The 18,543-nt window shown below is 46.6% G+C and overlaps 1 protein-coding gene and 1 long non-coding RNA gene across 3 annotated transcripts in view; one reads left to right on the top strand and one right to left on the bottom strand.

The window, feature by feature from the left end:
- Positions 1 to 6,226, bottom strand: part of LOC126544793 (uncharacterized) — a 122,039-nt gene extending 115,813 nt beyond the window's left edge. Inside the window, exons 1-2 of one of the 2 annotated variants that reach the window (XM_050192261.3) lie at positions 6,017 to 6,226; positions 1,208 to 1,300 (exon numbers count right to left, since the gene is read on the bottom strand). In XM_050192261.3, coding sequence (XP_050048218.1) covers positions 1,208 to 1,274 — 67 coding nt within the window. In that variant the 5' untranslated portion in view covers positions 1,275 to 1,300; positions 6,017 to 6,226. The remainder of the gene's footprint in view (positions 1 to 1,207; positions 1,301 to 6,016) is intronic. The other variant, XM_050192262.3, reaches the window with a different exon arrangement.
- Positions 6,227 to 7,539: 1,313 nt separating this feature from the next.
- Positions 7,540 to 11,833, top strand: LOC129388202 (uncharacterized). Its single transcript, XR_008615233.2, has 2 exons — positions 7,540 to 8,414; positions 11,249 to 11,833. It is a non-coding gene; the product is annotated as an uncharacterized lncRNA (long non-coding RNA).
- The last annotated feature ends 6,710 nt before the right edge of the window (positions 11,834 to 18,543 follow it).

The following is an 18,543-nucleotide window of genomic DNA, read 5'->3' as shown; positions in this document are numbered from 1 at the left end:
TTGTAAGAACTTGCTCGTCTTGTCTGTCCATCTCTGTATATGTGTATTGATTTGTGTTCTCTTCTAGTAACCAGACATCACCAATCCTGCTCAAGTGTGATGCCAACACTTTCTCTTTCGGCAATGAATTGCTTATTTTATGCAAAAAAGTTCATAAAGAGAGCTTTGTTTACAGCATAAATGCTGCCCTCGCTCACTGTCGTTTGCTACAGCTAGCACATGAGTTAACACAACAGCATGCCAGTGTGGTGCCACCCTTTTGCTTCCTTAGCAAAACACTGTGCCTTATTACAGCCATTGCTCCACTGTGACAATACAGCATGGGCACAGTTCACGAAGAAAGCTGAGTCATGTGTTCAGATTTTTTACCAGGTCAGAGCTCAATGCAAATTTGCTCATGTGATGGTGGCAATTTAATACTACAGGCATTCATCCAGGCATTTAATGAGGATCCTGGTGAAAATGCAGGCTGTGCACCAATCGGACTGCTGACAAAGCATAAAAAGGAAAAGAATCTGGATAGAACTGTTACCTGCTTTAGTTTTAGCATTTAAAAACTGCGAGATATAAATTTGGCTCATGTGCTGTGCAAACAAATTAGAATAGCAAGATGCATGCAAAATAGAATGTTATCATTACACCTAAAATCACAGTAGTTGCATAAAAAGTACAACCTACTTAGTCTGAATGGTCAAAAAAGGACTTGGTAGCATACATAAGTTTGCATGCAAAACAATATTCATTATTTATTTTCTTTATCACAATCACATATTTGTTGCTCTGATAATTACTGAATTGATCGTTTTCTTTGTTTTATTATCATATGGTATTACTGATGTATAATATGCCAAGCGGATGCTGTGTATTTTGTAGTAGCTATGTATTTGATGTACTTGTTTCATTGTTTATCCCCCTGCAATAATGCTCATGAGGGTACTGTAGGAATTTGTATAAATAAATAAATAAATAAATAAATAAATAAAGGACTTATGCATGCACTGCAGTTACCACAAGTTCTATCAGTTCTCATTCCTGTCTCATTGCTTGACTGCTCACTACAATTCTGTGCAACAAGTGTTCACTACAGCCGCTATTCGGGCTTAAATGGTTTGCACCAAATGCCCAACCCTATATTGCTACTAAAATGAAATAAGCGGAACAAGATGACTGCACAAGTTCTGTGACAAATAAAGAAGCACAAGCTCACCCTTTGAGATGTAGCCAGATGGCAAGTTACTAGTATCAGCCTGGGGGCGGTTGGTGATCTTGCCCATGTCAACATTTGGAGAGGTTCAAACTGCTGAGAAATAAAGAAAGGGGGTGGGGGTTGGGGGGCGAGAGGAAGAAAGGCAAAAAAATTCAGTGAACAACCACCACATTATTTCTAAAGAGCACACTCACAAAATAAAGGTATCGGACCGGGGAAGCCAGCATGATGTACTTAAACATGATGAACACACGACAAAGGTTAAGGCCATCTTGAATGTGTTGACATATGCCTCAACATTCACATTCAGAAAAAAGATGCTCAGTGAATTAAATTGGAGTGGTCTTGAGCATGTTTTATATAGCATGTCAAAAGTAAGTTTACAAGTATGAGTTATCGAATCCATTGGTAAAAATCACATTGGTAAAACCCCTTCCATCTAATGAGTATGCACTTGTAAATTGCAGTGGCTATACACCAAGCAAGTAAAGGTTATTAGGACCTAGTTAATGACACCTTAATTAAATAGTTCTGCAAACAAAATTTATCCCTTTTATCATAACCATGTTGAAGCCACATTACACAAAGTGGGATACCTACAAGTGAGAATACCTACAGGTCAGTATTTAAAAAAAAATATTTCCTGGACTGCACTTTGCAGTGTCAGGAATGATGGAGAGGCTTGTAATATAGCCAATAATTTTTTTTTACAATCGCCACGAAAACTTTACTGGGAGATTCGTACAGTTGCCTAAATTATTTCTGCATACAATGTTGGCTACAGCAGTATCACACTGCTCTATTAACTCTGCCAAAAGACATTCAGGCAGTATAGCAAGGCTGATAAATGGTTCACTTCCCTAATTATTCTCCTGGACAATATGCACTAGAAAGGCACAGATAATCAGGCTGACTGTCTAGCGGCTCAAAGAGGTCTCATGCCTGTAAACAAGCTTCTGATCTGTGGCTGCGTCACCCAACAGCGCGCCTGGCAACAGAAGTGGCGAGTACGGCTACCTCAGGCGTATTTACTAGCGACCGTTATCTGGTCCACCAGAAAACATAAACACTAGACCAAAGACATTGCCGTGACAATGAACTCCTGGCAGCACTAGAAGCTGGTCGCTCTCATGCATGCTCAGGCCTCACTTGTACTTTGCTCACCAAAAGTTTGGCAAAGAGTAAGATACCACAGGATGGAGCCTATCTGGCTAGGAGAGGGAAAGAGGCATCCTGTGCTAACATTGCCAAAGCACTTTCAGATTGGAGAGCTGTCTTGGCACATCCATGAGACGAGGGTTTACACAGCTGACTGAGCGCCACACAAGTTGTAAAAGTGAGGCACTTAAAACATAGGTCAGTGCTGGCTTTTGAATAGCTAGAACATGAGAAGCATAAAGCTTGACTAGAAACTGAAGAAAGAAAGAAAGCTGTAGAATTATATGTAGAAAAAGAAAAACTGCAAGTGCATGTAAAATGTAAGCAGTGAAAAATTTAGTAACCAACCCCCCAAAATTATTAGGCTGAGTATTTCCAATTCCACAAAATTGGGCAAAGGCAGGTTAAAACTAACAAATTTGTAAAAATCTTCTGAAGTGTTTCAACAATCGAAGGTTCCATTTTGTGTAAACAAAGCATGTGCACTCATAAAGCCACTGTGAAGCAATGCTTGTTCACAGTTGTGTGTTTCGCTAGCAATACATAACTACGATCATGTTTCATGGTTGTATTAACACAACACTTCTCATAGCAAAAACAATAGGTGCTCATAGTACTGGTTACTGATGCCATATGCAAAGTAGCTTTGATTCATAAGTATACCGGCATGAAATAAAATATTAAATTTGCACATATATGTAACTTTGTGCACAAAGGTACTGGAAAAACTTCAATATGAATCCCAAGTCAACAGAAGAAACAGTATGTTCAGGCAATTGAATCTCACCATATGAATCAAAATTTAATTAATGCCTTGCTCTACAGCTGATGCTTGCACACAAGAATGTTGCTCATCCACATGGTCACAAGCTTTCTGCGCAATTCCTAACAAATAAGTCCTAAAGAATGCGACAGACAAACTCCAACAAACAAGAATGCCCAAAAGCCTTGGGTCAACTGACAAGATCCCAGCTGTGCCCACTCAAGCACCACAAGTATGTGCAGTGGCATCCCAGCCATCACCACTCAGTCTCCATCACTTTAGTGGTAAGGATAAAAGAAACAGGACTCCACAGATAGCCCCCAGCCTTATCAGAAGAGGCTTCCTCAAAGCACATGATGTGGCACCAGAAACAAGATTACAATGATGGGTAAAAGACAAACAACAAAAACAAAACAGACTGCCACACCACACTACACGGTTGTCCCTTATGCGGCCAATGACACTATCCGGAAGCAAATCGGCAGTTGCTACTACCGACATACAAGGGGAAAAAAAACGAGGAAGAAGGCATGCAACAAGTAGAACCATGCAGCATTTCCACATATGCTTTCTGAAGTTCTCAACACACTAAGTTATTCTTTAGCTGCAAGATAAATTTTTCAAAGTGCACTTATTTTCTTATATTTTCTTCCCTTGAACACTATGAAACCGTGGCTGCACGAGAGTGCTGTCGCATAAACTGAGGACATAAGTTTAGACCACGCATGCAAAGAAAAACCTAAACTTGTCTAGTAGCTGTGCAAACCTGAAATAGGCCTGTTCTCAACAAACTTCACAGACACAACAGCAAGCTAAGTTGACAAGCTGAAGAATAAGTGAAAGAAAATTGTACACTAACTCCAAGGCTCGTCATATAGACTCATAACCTGATAAATTTAGTGCCGGAATACACATTATAATGCAGCAAGAGTAGCCTGCATGTATTAAATAACGAATGTCATTTAAACAAACAAAATAACATGACAGCAAGATGTTCAATACCGGCGTCACAGTTTGTTTGTTATTGCATGTACAAGAAACGGGGTTACACATTATATACAGCATCAGGAGGTCCCAGAGTGAGAAACTGCCAGGGGGACCTCCTATCATTAGTGGGTTCTGTTCAAGCTACGAATGTGAGCCAATCGCTATCGAGAAATTCGATCGCGATCGGGCTCGATCGCGATCGAAAGTGCCCCGTGTGACCAGAGTTTACACGCTGTCCGAGATTATTCTAGAAAGCAAACAAAAGCATTGGTTCAACTTCATTTTATGTCCTCGTGGAGCCAAATCAAGATCAATACCACAGGAAACAAATGAAACACTAAAATGCGAGTAAGTGCTAATGATTTGCTTTTCTTTTCCATGCAACCTTGGAAGACAGCCATAGCATGCTAAAGTAATTATTCATAGCTGAATGTATCCCAAAACTTATCATTAGGGCAACAACAAAGTGCAAAAAAAAAAGGTATTTTGATTTTGACAGTTGTTTTGTTGCTTTCATAAAAGTCAACAGCCATGCAGTTTTCATCCGAGTGCAACTGTACAGCAAGCACCTCCTGGTACAACCAGGCGCTGGTATAACGTATTTGCTACATTTAATATACTGCAATGTCGTATTTCATTAAGACTAAAAGACTCGAAGTAGTCCAGAAAAAATTTTCAGATAAAAAGCAACGATAGCTCACTCGTAAGAGACGTTTACGAGCTTGTTAACAACGCCCTCAACTTGACGTTTCTCGACTGTAAACAGTGCCAGGCCGCTCCAAAGCATCCGAAGCAAGCAGTGCAGCCTGTGCAGCTGCGGGGCTCTTCACCCCGTATCGCTTTATTGCGGACGGTTGTTGCCCTCCTGATATTCTGACATAACACGAACCATTAAAAGAAAGCCCCCGTCCCGTACACGTACTTTCGCCCTCGTTGCAGGGTGACTTATCCCCGATTGTTTAACATGCCATCGCCGTTCAGGAACCCAGCGATACGATATAAGCGCACAGAACAGGACGGCGAACATCCATGGGAAGCTCGAAGGCGACAGACGTAATAAGAAACACGTTCGATCGCTACATTTCCTGTACGTACATACGTGCGCCAAGACAACAGCCGAGTAAAAACAGAGCAACACGACGCGTCACCACACTTCCCTTAACTCGGCTTGCAAGTGAGATGGAACGTGATCGAAAAAACTCTTCGGCGACAATCTTAGCGCTAGACGCTTCTACACTCAGCACTTATCGCAGATAGCAACACCGCGAGATTAAAAAACGTGACGGAAGATCGAGTAAAAGGGGCATATCGAACACGGCTTCTGTTTTCCTGTTTTTCTCAGCTCAAGGTTCGTATGTGCGATTGTTCAGCGGCAACTAAACCAAAGGAGCTCGGAGAGCCACCATAAATAGCGGAACGCACCAAAAACACGCAGAAAAATGAAACAGAAGAACAGATAGCTAAATGCACAAGCAACCAAGCAGAAAAGAGAAGGCAGACCCGTCACAGCCACGATTCCTATTTTGAGACAAGGAGGTAACAGCACGCATCACGAGGCAAAACTGTTCGTTCACAACGAAGTTACTGCATAAATCCTGCCTGCGAATTCTTAGGTGAACGTCAAGAACAGCGAAGTCACACACATAACAACACAGGTCAACTCGAGCAGACGCAAACCTTACCACTTCTTGGTATGTGACCTGTACGGACTCTCATGACAAACGAAGCGAGACAGCATGGACAGCAATTACAACAAACACTCATAAGTTCGGGGAGTGTTTGTTGCTGAGTGCAACGTAGCAGGACTATGCGGCCTCATTCAAGCAAAAATAAGCAATATCAATATAGTTATTGCTACGAGGTTGGACGCCATTATGGGTCAAGATCCCAGAAACCCTCACCTCCAATCCACGCGAGCGACGCGCAGTTCCTTCCCTGATGTCGTCGTCTTCTCGATATCGTGACACAGTATTCCAAATTTTGGCTTTCATGTAATCAGGTTATGTAGGGCGATCGGAAACTGTAATATAAAAACAAAACCGCTCCGTCGCGCGGTAACAAACAGGAGGATTGAGGTTATGCAGCCGTCTGCCTGAAACTGCCTCTGCGCATGCGTCATACTCTCTCTCTCTCTTTTGAGTTTTCCTTTCCTACCCTACGCTTCTTTTCCTTTGTATTTTTCTGCTATCTGGTCACATGACTTGCTGCGGGCAAAGTCGGCGTAGCCGAAGTGTCGGGTGCAGGTTTGGCGTTCGGTTTGGTCGCTGCTTCCGGATACGCGTCGGTCGGCGTGCTCCGAGCGGCGCGGTCAGATAGCTTGATAGTCTGGGAGGCTGGACTCCCCCTGGCCCCCGGTTTGGGCGCTGCCCTCTGCCCACATAGGCGCAAGGTGGCTGGCATTGTACGACCCGATTTTTGTAGGCGTTATTACTAAAGCGACTGAAGGGATCGCACACGTGTTTGCTGTCTTGAATACTTCTTACTGGTGCTTAGAAATAATTTTACACATTGAGATTTTAATAGCCGAATTCCTAGTACAGTACACAGAAATTTAAAGCTTCCATCGTTGTCTACTGGTGCTTGGTGCGGCGGGGGCACACCGGACACGTGCCTGCCTCGAAATTTCTGGGTTAGTACGTGGCCTGCTCGTACGCCGAAGTGTCGGGTGCTGGTTTGGTATTCGGTTTGGTCGCTGCTTCCGGATAAGCGTCGGAAGGATACCCTCCTCGCACTCCTGAAAGCATTTTCTGGCTACGTTATCGCGCGGAAGCGTATTTCGAAACTGAAGAATAGCAGACATGTTTGCTTAAAGAACTAAAATGCGAGGCACTACTGGTGTTACTACAGCTACCACTATATAAGAGTGCATTCAGGTTCAACGAATGAACGAAATCAGCGCCCAAGGAATCGCTGAGTTTTTGCACTTTAGTTCTTGCACACGCACGATGATGATGATGATGTGCGGATGCTCCTTTTGAAACGGGTGCTACGGATACTATAGCCCTATAGCCTAACCGATGTAAAAAAAAAGCAGTAATTCAAAAACATGGATAACAGAGCACACGCTGGTATAGATGCTAGAAGGTTAGAACCACGTTAGAACCTTTCTAACCTCTACCAATAGGGAGAAATATGCCTATTCAAGAAGTGCCGCGCTTCAGTTCACCGTTGTCCTTCACCCCGAGCTTTCGTGATTTTCACGCCAGAGGCATCGAAGTACCCCTCTTTTGTTGAGAATATGAGGACCTGCGGTAGCGTGGTGCCCTCGGTTGGACGTGGAAAGAGACGAGCACAATCCATTATTATGAAGTCGGCGTCTCACTTGTTTCTATGTAACTGCGACAGATGGCAGGGTAAACTTGGGAGACTGAATCGATGCTGCAGGCACGGTAGACGTAGGTGAGCGTACGCAGCGCTGTTTTCGTACATTTCTTCCTTGGCTGCTGATGGCTTGTGTTCGCCGTGGATTTACGCATCTCGCCCTCAGATATCCGACGATCCGGCCCGACGTTCTTGCGCAGGCGCGAGAAAGAAAATGTGGGGGCGTTGGCTCATTGAATATTTGACTCTGCCTAGGCACCATGGAGGAGGTTTCTTAGCGTGTGTTGTATGCGTTTGTCCCTAGGCGTGCTGGCATTGCGGAGTGGTTTACGCTCGGACGCTGGCTGCTGGCGTGGTAAAATAGGTGAGGCAGCGGGCACTACCGCCCCGCTGTGTCAGACAGACTGTCTCGCACCTGCGGCGCTCGTACTAAGTCAGTCGTCGGATCATAGCTTTCTTGCGCCTTACGGCGGTATAAGTGATGCAGGCCATGAAATAACCTTCCAATGGCTTCCAAGTTACTGCGGAATTATGGGCAATGAACGGGCCGATCAAGCTGCCCGCTCAGCCCATATTGAAGAGCACCACGTACCAATTCCACTTTCTAGAACTGACGCAGCACAGAAGCTCCGCCTGCTTACTCGGCAGTGCACCACGTCGCAATGGAATGAGCCACGTTTAAGAAATACTCGAGTGTACTGCCTTGATCCGACATATCCGAGTGCCATTACAGCTTCGCCGTGGAGACGCCACGCTCTTGTATCGACTCTGGTTGGGCGTCGCCTTTACCAAAGCCTATGCATTCCGCATAGGTATGACCGACACCGCAACCTGTGACCACTGCGGCCATGAAGAATCAATTGAACATATTTTGTGCGCTTGCCCGCAGTACAGTCCGCAGAGGGAATGCCTTCGCCACGAACTTGACCAACTGGACGACCAACCGCTATCGGAAAAAAGAATTCTACACCACCAAAGGTACCTAACGTCGCAGAAGGCCGTGCAAGCGCTATTGCGCTTTCTGCGATCTACCGGCCTTCGCGAACGTCTTTAACTGGAACGCCTTTTGTGTGTGTGTGTGTCTCCATGTGTGCGTGTTTTTTTTTTTTTGCGTTTTCCTCTCTGTCATCTTTCTAACCCCTATCTCCCATCCCCAGTGTAGGGTAGCAAACCGGAGACTGATATCTGGTTAACCTCCCTGTCTTTCCTCTTCATCTCTCTCTCTCTCTACGGCGATGTACCCTGAAAGCATCACAGATGTTTCCGTGGGAGCAGTAGGGACCGTAGTAGAGGCCGGGCAGCATATATTGGAAATCTAGCTAGAAGTCAGAGCGCCTTAGCAACCGTGGTTGAACGCAGTGGCTGAAACGCCACCGGTGACGCTCGACGCCCGGCCCTGCAACCGCTTTGAGTATACGTCGTGCTACCCTAACGTCTCTTACGATAATCTAACGTAACCTCACGTTAACCTAACCAAACTTGGCCTAGACGAAAAGACAATAATCCTCACGGCGTAACTGCTGTGAGAATACGCCTCGCTATCAGAACGCATTTTACGCTAACCTAAGCTAATGTGGCCGAGACTCAAAGAGAAACATCCGCGCGGCGTAACCGCTCTGAGAATACGCCTCGCCACCGTAACGCCTTTTACGCTAACCTAAACCTAAGCTAATTAACCTAACCTAAGGTGGATGAGACTCAAAGCCAATAATCCTCACGGCGTGACATCAGGCAGTGGCGTTCAACCGCGGTTGCTAAGGCGCTGTGCGTTTATTTCACTCGAAGGGGACCACTAAAAAATGCTTATGAAAAGTCGCGGACAGCGGCATACGAAAAGCCTGCCCATTCCAGCGACTAGAGGCGGCGCGACGGTAGGTCCGCGACGGTAGGTCAAAAAGGCTGCCGAGACGGTGATAAGGCGATCTCGCAAGCGTGGGCATCTCGAGCAGCAAAGTACGACAGGGCCCCTAGTTTCGCTGCAAGCCGTACTTTCGCTTTTGCTAAGAGACTCAAAGGTGTGTAAATGAAGGCGAAGCTACGTTCAACGCCGGTCACATCTTATGCTGCGGCATCAAGTCCATTAAAGACGATTTTTTGCCAAGGGCAGCGCAGAAGCGTTACAGAAAAGGAGACGTGGACAGGAAAGACGCTCACTTGCGACTAAGTATATTTTCCCAGACAAACCACCAGGAACGTTATTGCGCATGCGCAGTCATCGATATTGGTAAAATATGTTTACGTTTTCTCTCTATAACGACGAGGCCTAACTACAGTGAGCCTAACGACGAGGCATGCATCACTACATCAATAATGACAACTGTAGCGTAGGTGATAGCAACAACGGCACGTGCAAGTGGCCTGACAGAAGTTATTCCAAAAAAAAAAAACCTTCGGGGGGAGGGGGGGGGGGGGGGGGGGCGAGTGAGAGAGGAGGTGGCGTAGAAGCTTCAGCCAAGGGCAAGGAACGGAAATTCCTTATCCATCAGATGCTCTGACGGGGCACTAATACAAAGGTTAGCATGAGCGTGAATCTGACCTGCCTCGAGAATTTCCCTTTCGAGTCTGCCTTTCGATCTGCATTTAATCTCGGTTTTATCGAAAAGGGGCTTTAACAGCCACAATCCTTGCAGTGCGCAGGAAGGTGCGTAGAGTTGCTCAGGGCCTTTAGAAATGAAGAATGTCCTCTTAGCCTGTCATTTAGACAGCTCCCCGTCGGCCCAATGTAAACTATCCCACAGTCGAGTGGTATCTTATATACGACTTCGGTAGCACAGGAAGCGAGTGGTTTCGTGGGTTTCTTTTCACAGGTCTTGTTCTTCTTATGGCAGTTTTGCAAGGGCGCACAACCAAGAAAGCTTGAGAGGAACTGTGAAGGCGAGGTTAACGCCGTGTTTTTTCCCGATCCCTTTTAGGTTGTGTGAAATCGTTTTGTCTCTGAAAATATACTTAGTTGCAAGTGAGCGTCTTTCCTGTCCACGTCTCCTTTCTCCGCAACGCTTCTGCGCTCCCCTTTGCAAAAATAATGTCAAACCAACTAGCCCAACTGCTTACTATTCCATTAGAGACACCGAGATCAGCGTCGAATCGCTCTGCCCGCAGACGAATGAATCAAGGGCCCGCGGCACTGCGTTAACGCCGCACTACGTGAAGGTACAGGCTCTGTAAATGTCAGTATGTCGTTACCAGCCTTGAAGATGCTCACGGGCATGAAGCCATATATTTGTGTTTTCGCAAACACTTAGTAAAGACAAGCGTATACCGGTAACAGACAGACGTTAGTTGTTTTTCAAGCGCCCCCTTTTTTTAACAAATTAATCCTGTGCAGTAAGAAACAAACTTTAGTGCATTTGGAAATGTAAAAAAAAAAAAAAAAAACGGCTGTGAAATACAACAATTTACGAAACTCTAACGTACAGGGGTGATCACGCTCGTCTAGAGCCTGGAGCAGCGTACGTCGGAGCAAGGAACTGAGATTTAGCGTAGCTGTTTGACTAAGGACCAAGTGCTTGTGCCTGAACGGGTTTCACGTTTTTCCACTTGCATTTGCAGTTGTTTCTCCCTTAAAATCTGTTTCTTCCTTGCGCAGAGCTCGGCTCAATCGCTGTAGACAAGTGGTATCACCTCTGTATGCGATTCAGTGTCATGTAAATGTAGTACGAGCTTCGTAACTGGTTCCAGTGCCTCAGGTCGTTACGCCTGTATTGAAATACATCTTAAAGATACCTTGGCAGTGAACACTCGCTACGGCACGGTTTGAGCATGCGGCACGTTGCACATGCGATTACTATTCACTTTTTTCCTGCATACTGCAGACCGAACCGCCGAACTGCGCCGCAGATTTCTATCACCGGGTGACTGCTTCGGAGGACGGCCGCGTGGCGCCACCTGCGTCGCTGGAATGACCGAATAAGCGGCCCTGTTGTGATCGGCCGTTCGCCCCGCGACAACCTCAGGTCACGGCTCGCGCGATTATGGGGAACGGGCCGACGGCCTCGTCAAAATGGTTCTCAAAACGGATGATTTATGACCAGCGTGAGAGTACCTCGTTCAGGAGAAGTTTGAGCAATGAGCATGATACGGCCATCACCTGTCAGTGTACGATCGGAGTCTGCGTAGGTTCCCCTCCTTTCCCTGTTTGTGCCTAGTGATGCGCGTGCGTGCGACCAAGTTCCCTTTTTAGGGAAAGGGCAACCGACTTCCGGATTGGTGGGACCTGATATCATCGGGCCCCTGACGCCAGATTGGGGGAAGTGACTGAACAACGATCACGGAAGGCATAAAGGAGCAACGGACGGCGAGAGTGATCGGCGACTACAACTTCATCATCAACATTTCTGTATTACTTTGCATTTTCTTGTACATATGTAAATATAAACGTGTTTGTCAAACGTCCTGAATGTTGGACCCAGCCTCACGTTCACTCACTCCTCCACGAGGAAAGAGGATCCTCGTGGAGGATCTGTTCCCCCAGTCGGAACAGGCCCTACTGCCCCGCCGGAAAAAATCAGCGTTTCTTTTCTTTTTTTTTTGAAGGTACAGCGCCGTAAGGTGCAAGAAAGGTTTAATCCGGCATGCTCAGCACTAGCGCCGCAGCCGCGTGAAAGTCTGTCCGACATACCCTCAGACACAGCGATCACCAAATAGGCCGTCCTGGCGGCATCTTTATAAGTGCTAGTTGGTACAACGGGGCGTGGCGTTTTTCGTGGCACTCTACGTTTCCGCGCAGGCGCGAGTATGAGCGGGTACGAGAGAGCAAATCTGCGGGCCTTTGCTCCTTGAAAAAAATTAGCAGTGACTTAGCTCGGCTATGCCAGGATATACGTAGCGAAAGCCAAGGCATGGTTAGCCTTGGTTAATCGTGATTGCAACTACAGGTTAGTCTGGTTGTCTAGCTATGTTGCGGCGTATAGCCAGTCGTTCGGCGCGCTGTTGGTCTGTTTCCTGGGCGATTCGTTTCCTCTTCATCTCGTTCTGATGTCGATTCCAGGCCTCCTCCTGCGGGTCGCCGTCCATACTGCCGCCTCAACTATGGTTGCGGCGCACTCGAGCTCTCCTTTTCAATCCTTCGACATGTTATCAGGCATGCGACGCAGCTGGCGAAGCGAGCGGAGGCGAGCTCAACGACGAGGAACGCGGTGTGACGTCAACTCAAACGGCGGCGCCGGAAAGGCGCTGCGCAGCGGCGGAAAACCTGTGGCTCGGTGCTACTAGTGGCGCATGCGCAGTAGTGACTAGGGAGCGAGAGAGTGAGAGAGATATATCCGCGGCGAGGCGTTCGTTGTGACGTCATGTGTCTCCTCGGAGCACCGCCACGGCGAAATCGCAAGTTCGCGGCCAGTATATATAAAGCTTTCGCTTTAATATGTGACTCTGCCTAGGCACTACGGAGGAGGTTTCTTAGCACGTGCTGTATGCGTTTGTCCCCTAGACATGCCAGCATTGCGGAGTGTGGTCGAGTTTGTTTACGCTCCGCCGCTGGCTGCCCGCGCAGTGAGGCAGTGGGCACGGACGCTCCATTTGGTTATCGCTGTGTCTGAAGGGGCAAGGTTCTGACTGGAGTTGTATAAGTCGCGGGTCACTTTTTTCGTCGCGACGATAGATTGGATTTTTTACAAGCACTGCTCCAGGAGGGCACATGTAACCGGCAAACGGAGGCTTTAGGAGAGCACCTGAGGTTATAATAAAGCAGGCGGCGCAGGATCTCCGGGGCACCCAAGGGGTAGCAGGGGGATCAAAGCTGAAAGCAGGGCGGCCCGTGGGTTGGGGCCTCGGTGAGCCCCAACCCACGGACTAGTACGAGTTCTAGCTTTGGTGTCCCCGTTGCCGCTTTGGTGTCCTGAAGGCGCCGCCAATAATGCGAAATAATGACACGTTGTTTCAATTAGTAAAAACCCCAATTGAATAAATATACTTACGTCCAACCGCCAACTTGCGACGCTAAGTTCAGTACAACCGCGCCCCGCGACTTCTGCCGACACGCCTAGGGACAAACGCATACAACACGCGCTAAAAGCTCCTCCGTAGTGCCTAGGCATTCATATATTCAAGGAGCAAAAGTCCCCACATTTGCTCTCTCGCACCCGCTCTTACCCACGCATGCGCGCAAACGTCCAGCATCTGCGCAAGTGCCACGCCCCGCTGTACCTACTAGCAATTGTAAACACGCGTCCGGGACAACTGCCTCACCGCGCGGGCAGCCAGCGTCGGAGCGTAAACTCGACCGCTCTCTGCATTGCTGGCATGCCTAGGGCACAAACGCGTACAAAACTAGCAAAGAAAGTTCTCCGCCGTAGTACCTAGGTGAAGACAGACCGACAGACATTCATGGAGCAAAAGCTCCCACATTTTTCTCTCGCAGCCGCTCGTACTCGCGCCTGCGCACAAACGTCAGGCCATCCTTTAAATGACTGTCTCATAGATATCCGCACCCTCACCCGTTGCCCAAAGAAATCGTTATCCACTAGAAAAATTTGGAGGATGCTCAAGTTTCTCCTTTAAGAGTGGAACGCGACAGCATTCAAAGATCCCTGAATGCTTCTCACGCTTTCCGGCAACTGCAGCGTATGTAATCGTAATGTGTACCGGGAAACGCTCGCGGCGAACGCTGTGCACGAAGGAGGGCTTTCTGATGGAGACGCGGCCTCTTGCATGGGCCGTGATGCGGTATGATGTGGTAAAGCCCCTTAAACTTCGTAAAGTAGTGCCAGGCTTTGAAGAATACCGCCTCCTCCTCGCGCGCTCTGGCCGAGGCCGACGTGGCGTCGCTATTGGCCTAATAGCATTACGTGGGCCCTCGCACCGTGCATCAGCGCCATTTTTGCTCATGAAGCGTCTACGGAGTGGCGAGGAGCGCATGTTGGCGCTGTTGCTACGCTCGAGCACTGTAGGCGGCGCCACGGTCGAGAAGGGAGCGTGAAAGAGAGGAGGGAAGGCGGAGGAGGAGAGTGTCACTACTTTACGAAGTTTAAGGGGTTTTATGATGCGGCGGAGGCGAGCGCCATCTGGAAGTGTTTCAAGGCAGCGGGCGCGCCGCTCTGTGGACTCTTTTGAGATATTTACGCGCCGGCGTGCGCAAATGGTGGGCGCCGCCTCCGGTCTATGCATTGTAGAAACGCTGGAAAAGCGGTTTGTTTTAGTATTCGCGTAACAGAATTATGTTTCTTTCGTATATTGAAATTACAATCCGAGAGCTATCATGCCTGTAGGTTGTCTCTAAGTCATAGTTTACGATTTTTCCACGTATTCTAGCTTGAGAAATTCACTTAGTTCAGTCATTTCCTTGCGACACGGGCTTTTATGCGACACGGGCTCCTTAACGCTATCGCGTTAATATAATCGTAGCTAGTTTTTGTTTTTTGTAAACGAGATGGCGCCACGTGAACCGCGTAGGCGGCGCTTGGTCGCGACGACCATCCGGTCGTTCAGATGTTCTGTTCGTCGGAGTTTCCCAGGCCGGCCGTGCAGAATGCTCACAGCCCGCGGGCTTTGACGCGTGCGTGGCGCTGAAATCGGACGCTGGTGTTCTATGGCGATAACCACAACGGCAGTGTTTCGCAAACTACACCGTTTGTTATTTCTCTGTGCGTTTTAGCGTTTTCAACAGAGAAAGTATACTTCAAGAGGGAATCACTCTTTCCAACAGCACAACAAAACACTCTTGTGTCAAGTGAAAGCGACGGACGCAGGCCGACAGGCAAGCGATGATGAACTTCAGAAATATAAACTTTAATGGGCGATCTTGCGCCCGTAAAGGAAAATAGAGAGTTTAAATTAGGGGACGCAAGCAGCACCCAAGCGTTGGGTGGAGCAAACTCCATTGAGGGCTATTTGAGCTCCTTTGTGCTCAGTTTGGGTTATATTGTGTGCCCTCCGGTTTGAGTCCCCCAACGCAGGAGTGTGGCTTGCGTCGCCTAACCTAAAACTCTCTAACAAGTGTAGTTATTGGTGGCGGCAATACTGACTGCACTGTCGGCGGATCAAATAAATGCGTTGGGGTATGTTCTAGAGCAGACAGCGATGCTCACGTCGATTACACTTACCCCCTCACTGTCAGAAGTGTGTGTGTAGGGGGGAGGGCGAAGTATGCAATTTGACCCCCCCCCCTTACTTTTGAAAGCTGCAGTTTCGTCTGCACACAGGAAAATCCTACAAAACTACAGTTGCAGCTAAATTTTCTTTCTTATTATAGTGGCCACATAAGTCATGATTTTCTTTACTACGTATCCCCTGCTTGGGCAGCGAGGGTTGTCATCTGGGCCTCTTCGGTGCGGGCTGTAACGGACGATGCGCGGGATTCGTCATACACCCTCGCATTGCAGAGAAGGCCTGGCGCTGGGCAGTTCCCGCCCCAACAAATTTCAGCTTGCGCTATACTTGCATTTTTCTAAGTTTTTTGGGACCGTCAAACCGTATTTGAATATACGATCAGTTTGCTATATTTAACCTGCGGGCGAGAGGTCCGGATCAAGTAATATAATCAGCCGCGCCCAACGATTCGTGCGCCTTACGCCATGACATTGTTGGATTATCAAACGCTGCAACTATTAAATCTCTGTCCAGAGATGGTCTACATAGAGTTGCAGTGTCAGTCAGTCTCTTATCACCATAAAAAATCCAGTCAACCCTCTTACAGGTCTAACATCGAATTTAATTGTGTAATCATGACTTATTGTAGATATGTTTGCAAAAATGACCTTAGTCGAACGTGCAGGGCCATTTCAATACCAATAGAGCACTGACTTGAATTTTTTCTAAAGGCATGTGTTCACTTTTGACTCTGCCGATTTCACTTTCAGGCTGTTTCTAAATAAGAGCTACACTATAGCACTTGCTTTCTGGCAGGAGAACTATAGCAGATACTCGTATATCATATTTTGAAGGAATGGCGGCCGCTTTTTGGTGACGTGCTCCGAAAATTTTAAATGTGTAGGTTGCTAATTTTGTGCTCTGAAAACAATTAATGAATACTTTCACTTTATTTCCTTAAAGACCTCTCTTCGGGGTATTACATAAGGGGTGGGTTACAAAGAATATGAGAAACAAAGAATATCAAAATGTTACAAGGCATAATGCGAGGCAATTTCTTCTATGAAGGCAGATGAGCTGGGTATAGAAACGATGTTGTGCGCAAGGCCATTCCAGTCTTTGGCTGTTCGAGGGAAAAAAGAAGATGCAAAAGTGACAGTGCGCGCGTGTGGATGAGGTATACGTTTAAGGAATGTCCTATGCGATGGGATATGCGTGATGGTGGCAAGTTATATGGTGCACGATTGAGTATGCTGTGGTAGAATTTGTGAAATAATGATAAGCTGGCAATTAAACGGCGGTGGGAAAGGGTTTGTAGGCCAGATTCCGCTTTTAATGAAGTTACACTGACATCGTATGAAAAAGCGGAGTGAATGAACCGGATGGCCCGATTCTGAAATGCCTCAAGGGCGGTAATGAGGAAAATCTGGCGAGGGCTCCAAATGGCTGTTGCGTATTCTAGTTTGGGTCGTATTAGTGTCTTATAAGCTAATAGTTTCACATGCTGAGGTGCGTTTTTTAAGTGACGTCGTAGGAACCCAAGTGATCTGTTAGCTGAAGAGATAATGTTAGTCACATGCACACACCAGTCCAGATCATTTGAGAAGGGTAACGCCCAGGTACTTATAATTGTTTACACACTGAATTTGTTCCTTAGCGATTTCGTATTGAAATACCGATGGGTTAGAACGGCGGGAGAACGACATTGCTTTACATGTAGTAGGGCAATTAGGACCATTAACCAACGTTGAAACCAATTTTGAATATTGTTTAAGTCTTCCTGAAGGGCGATTTGCTCATTATCTTTAGTAACTGAGCGGTAAATGACAGTCATCAGCGTACATGCAGATATTGCACGACACGTGTAATGGTAGATCATTAATGTATATTAAAAATAGGAGGAGGCCTAGTACCGAGCCCTGAGGGACGCCTGACGTTACGGGTAGGGACTCAGAAGTATTGTTATTGACGTACACCGACTGCATGCGATTAGTGAGGAATTGTTCTATCCATGTAGGATGTAGGTTTAATTGTGAAAGTTTTAGGAGCAGTCGTTGGTGAGCTACTTTGTCGAATGCTTTTGTGAAGTCAAGGAAAATTGCGTCAGTTTCTATGTTAATATCGAGATTTGAGTGTAGATCGTGAAGAAAAATAGCCAATTGTGTTTTGCAAGTTAATCCCTTGCGGAATCCGTGCTGGGATTGGTCAAAGAAATTGTTAGTATCAAGGAAGTTAATTATATGGGTGTATATAACATGTTCCATGATCTTACAGGGCACCGACGTGATGGAAATGGGGCGGTAGTTCACAGGCAAACTTTTATTGCCCGATTTGTAGACTGGAATGACCTTGCTCATGTTCCACTCTTTCGGGAGGTTTCCAGAAGACAATGACTGTGAAAACAACAATGTTAAGCATGCTGCAGAGATGAACTTAGTGTTCTTTAAAAACTTGGATGTGATTTCGTGGAGACCTGCGGATGAAGAAAGTTGAAAAATATATATTATATTTGAAATTCCATGTGTCGAGAAAGTGATAGCCGGCATTGTAGGTAGAGACGGCGCAAGAAACGTAGGTAAGGGAGTGTCTGGTTCTTAAGTGAACACTGAAGAAAAGGCTGTATTAAATGTGTTAGTATTAAATGTGTATTAATGTCCGAGTCTGATAAGATTTCACCCTGCTCATTCGGCAAGGAGATAGTGCGTGATGGCAGCGGGTTAATGATTTGCCAGAATTTCGTTGGATTTTCACTTATCGTGTTAGCCATATCGAAATAAAAGAAAGTGTATTTGCGTGAGCGGATTGCTGATAGATAAATGCGTTCTGCTACGTAGTACTTCTTCCACGAGTGATCGTTCGGGGTTTGCTTAGCTTGTCGAAATAGGCGCTTTTTCTTATTCTCGAGTGTTTCAAGATTTTTTGTGAACCATAGTTTATGGCGGTTAGCTTGAATCGATAATGTTGGTATGTATTTTTCAGTTAAGAGTGCTACTTTTTCTTGAAAAAGAGACCAAGTTTCTTGAACAGATCGTGTTGAAAGGCCGTTTTGAATTCCTCGTAGAATTCTTCTAATTCATTCTTT

This window comes from Dermacentor andersoni, chromosome 1, assembly GCF_023375885.2.
Source record: "Dermacentor andersoni chromosome 1, qqDerAnde1_hic_scaffold, whole genome shotgun sequence".
Lineage (NCBI taxonomy): Eukaryota > Metazoa > Arthropoda > Arachnida > Ixodida > Ixodidae > Dermacentor > Dermacentor andersoni.
This window is presented reverse-complemented; position numbering and strand designations above follow the sequence as displayed.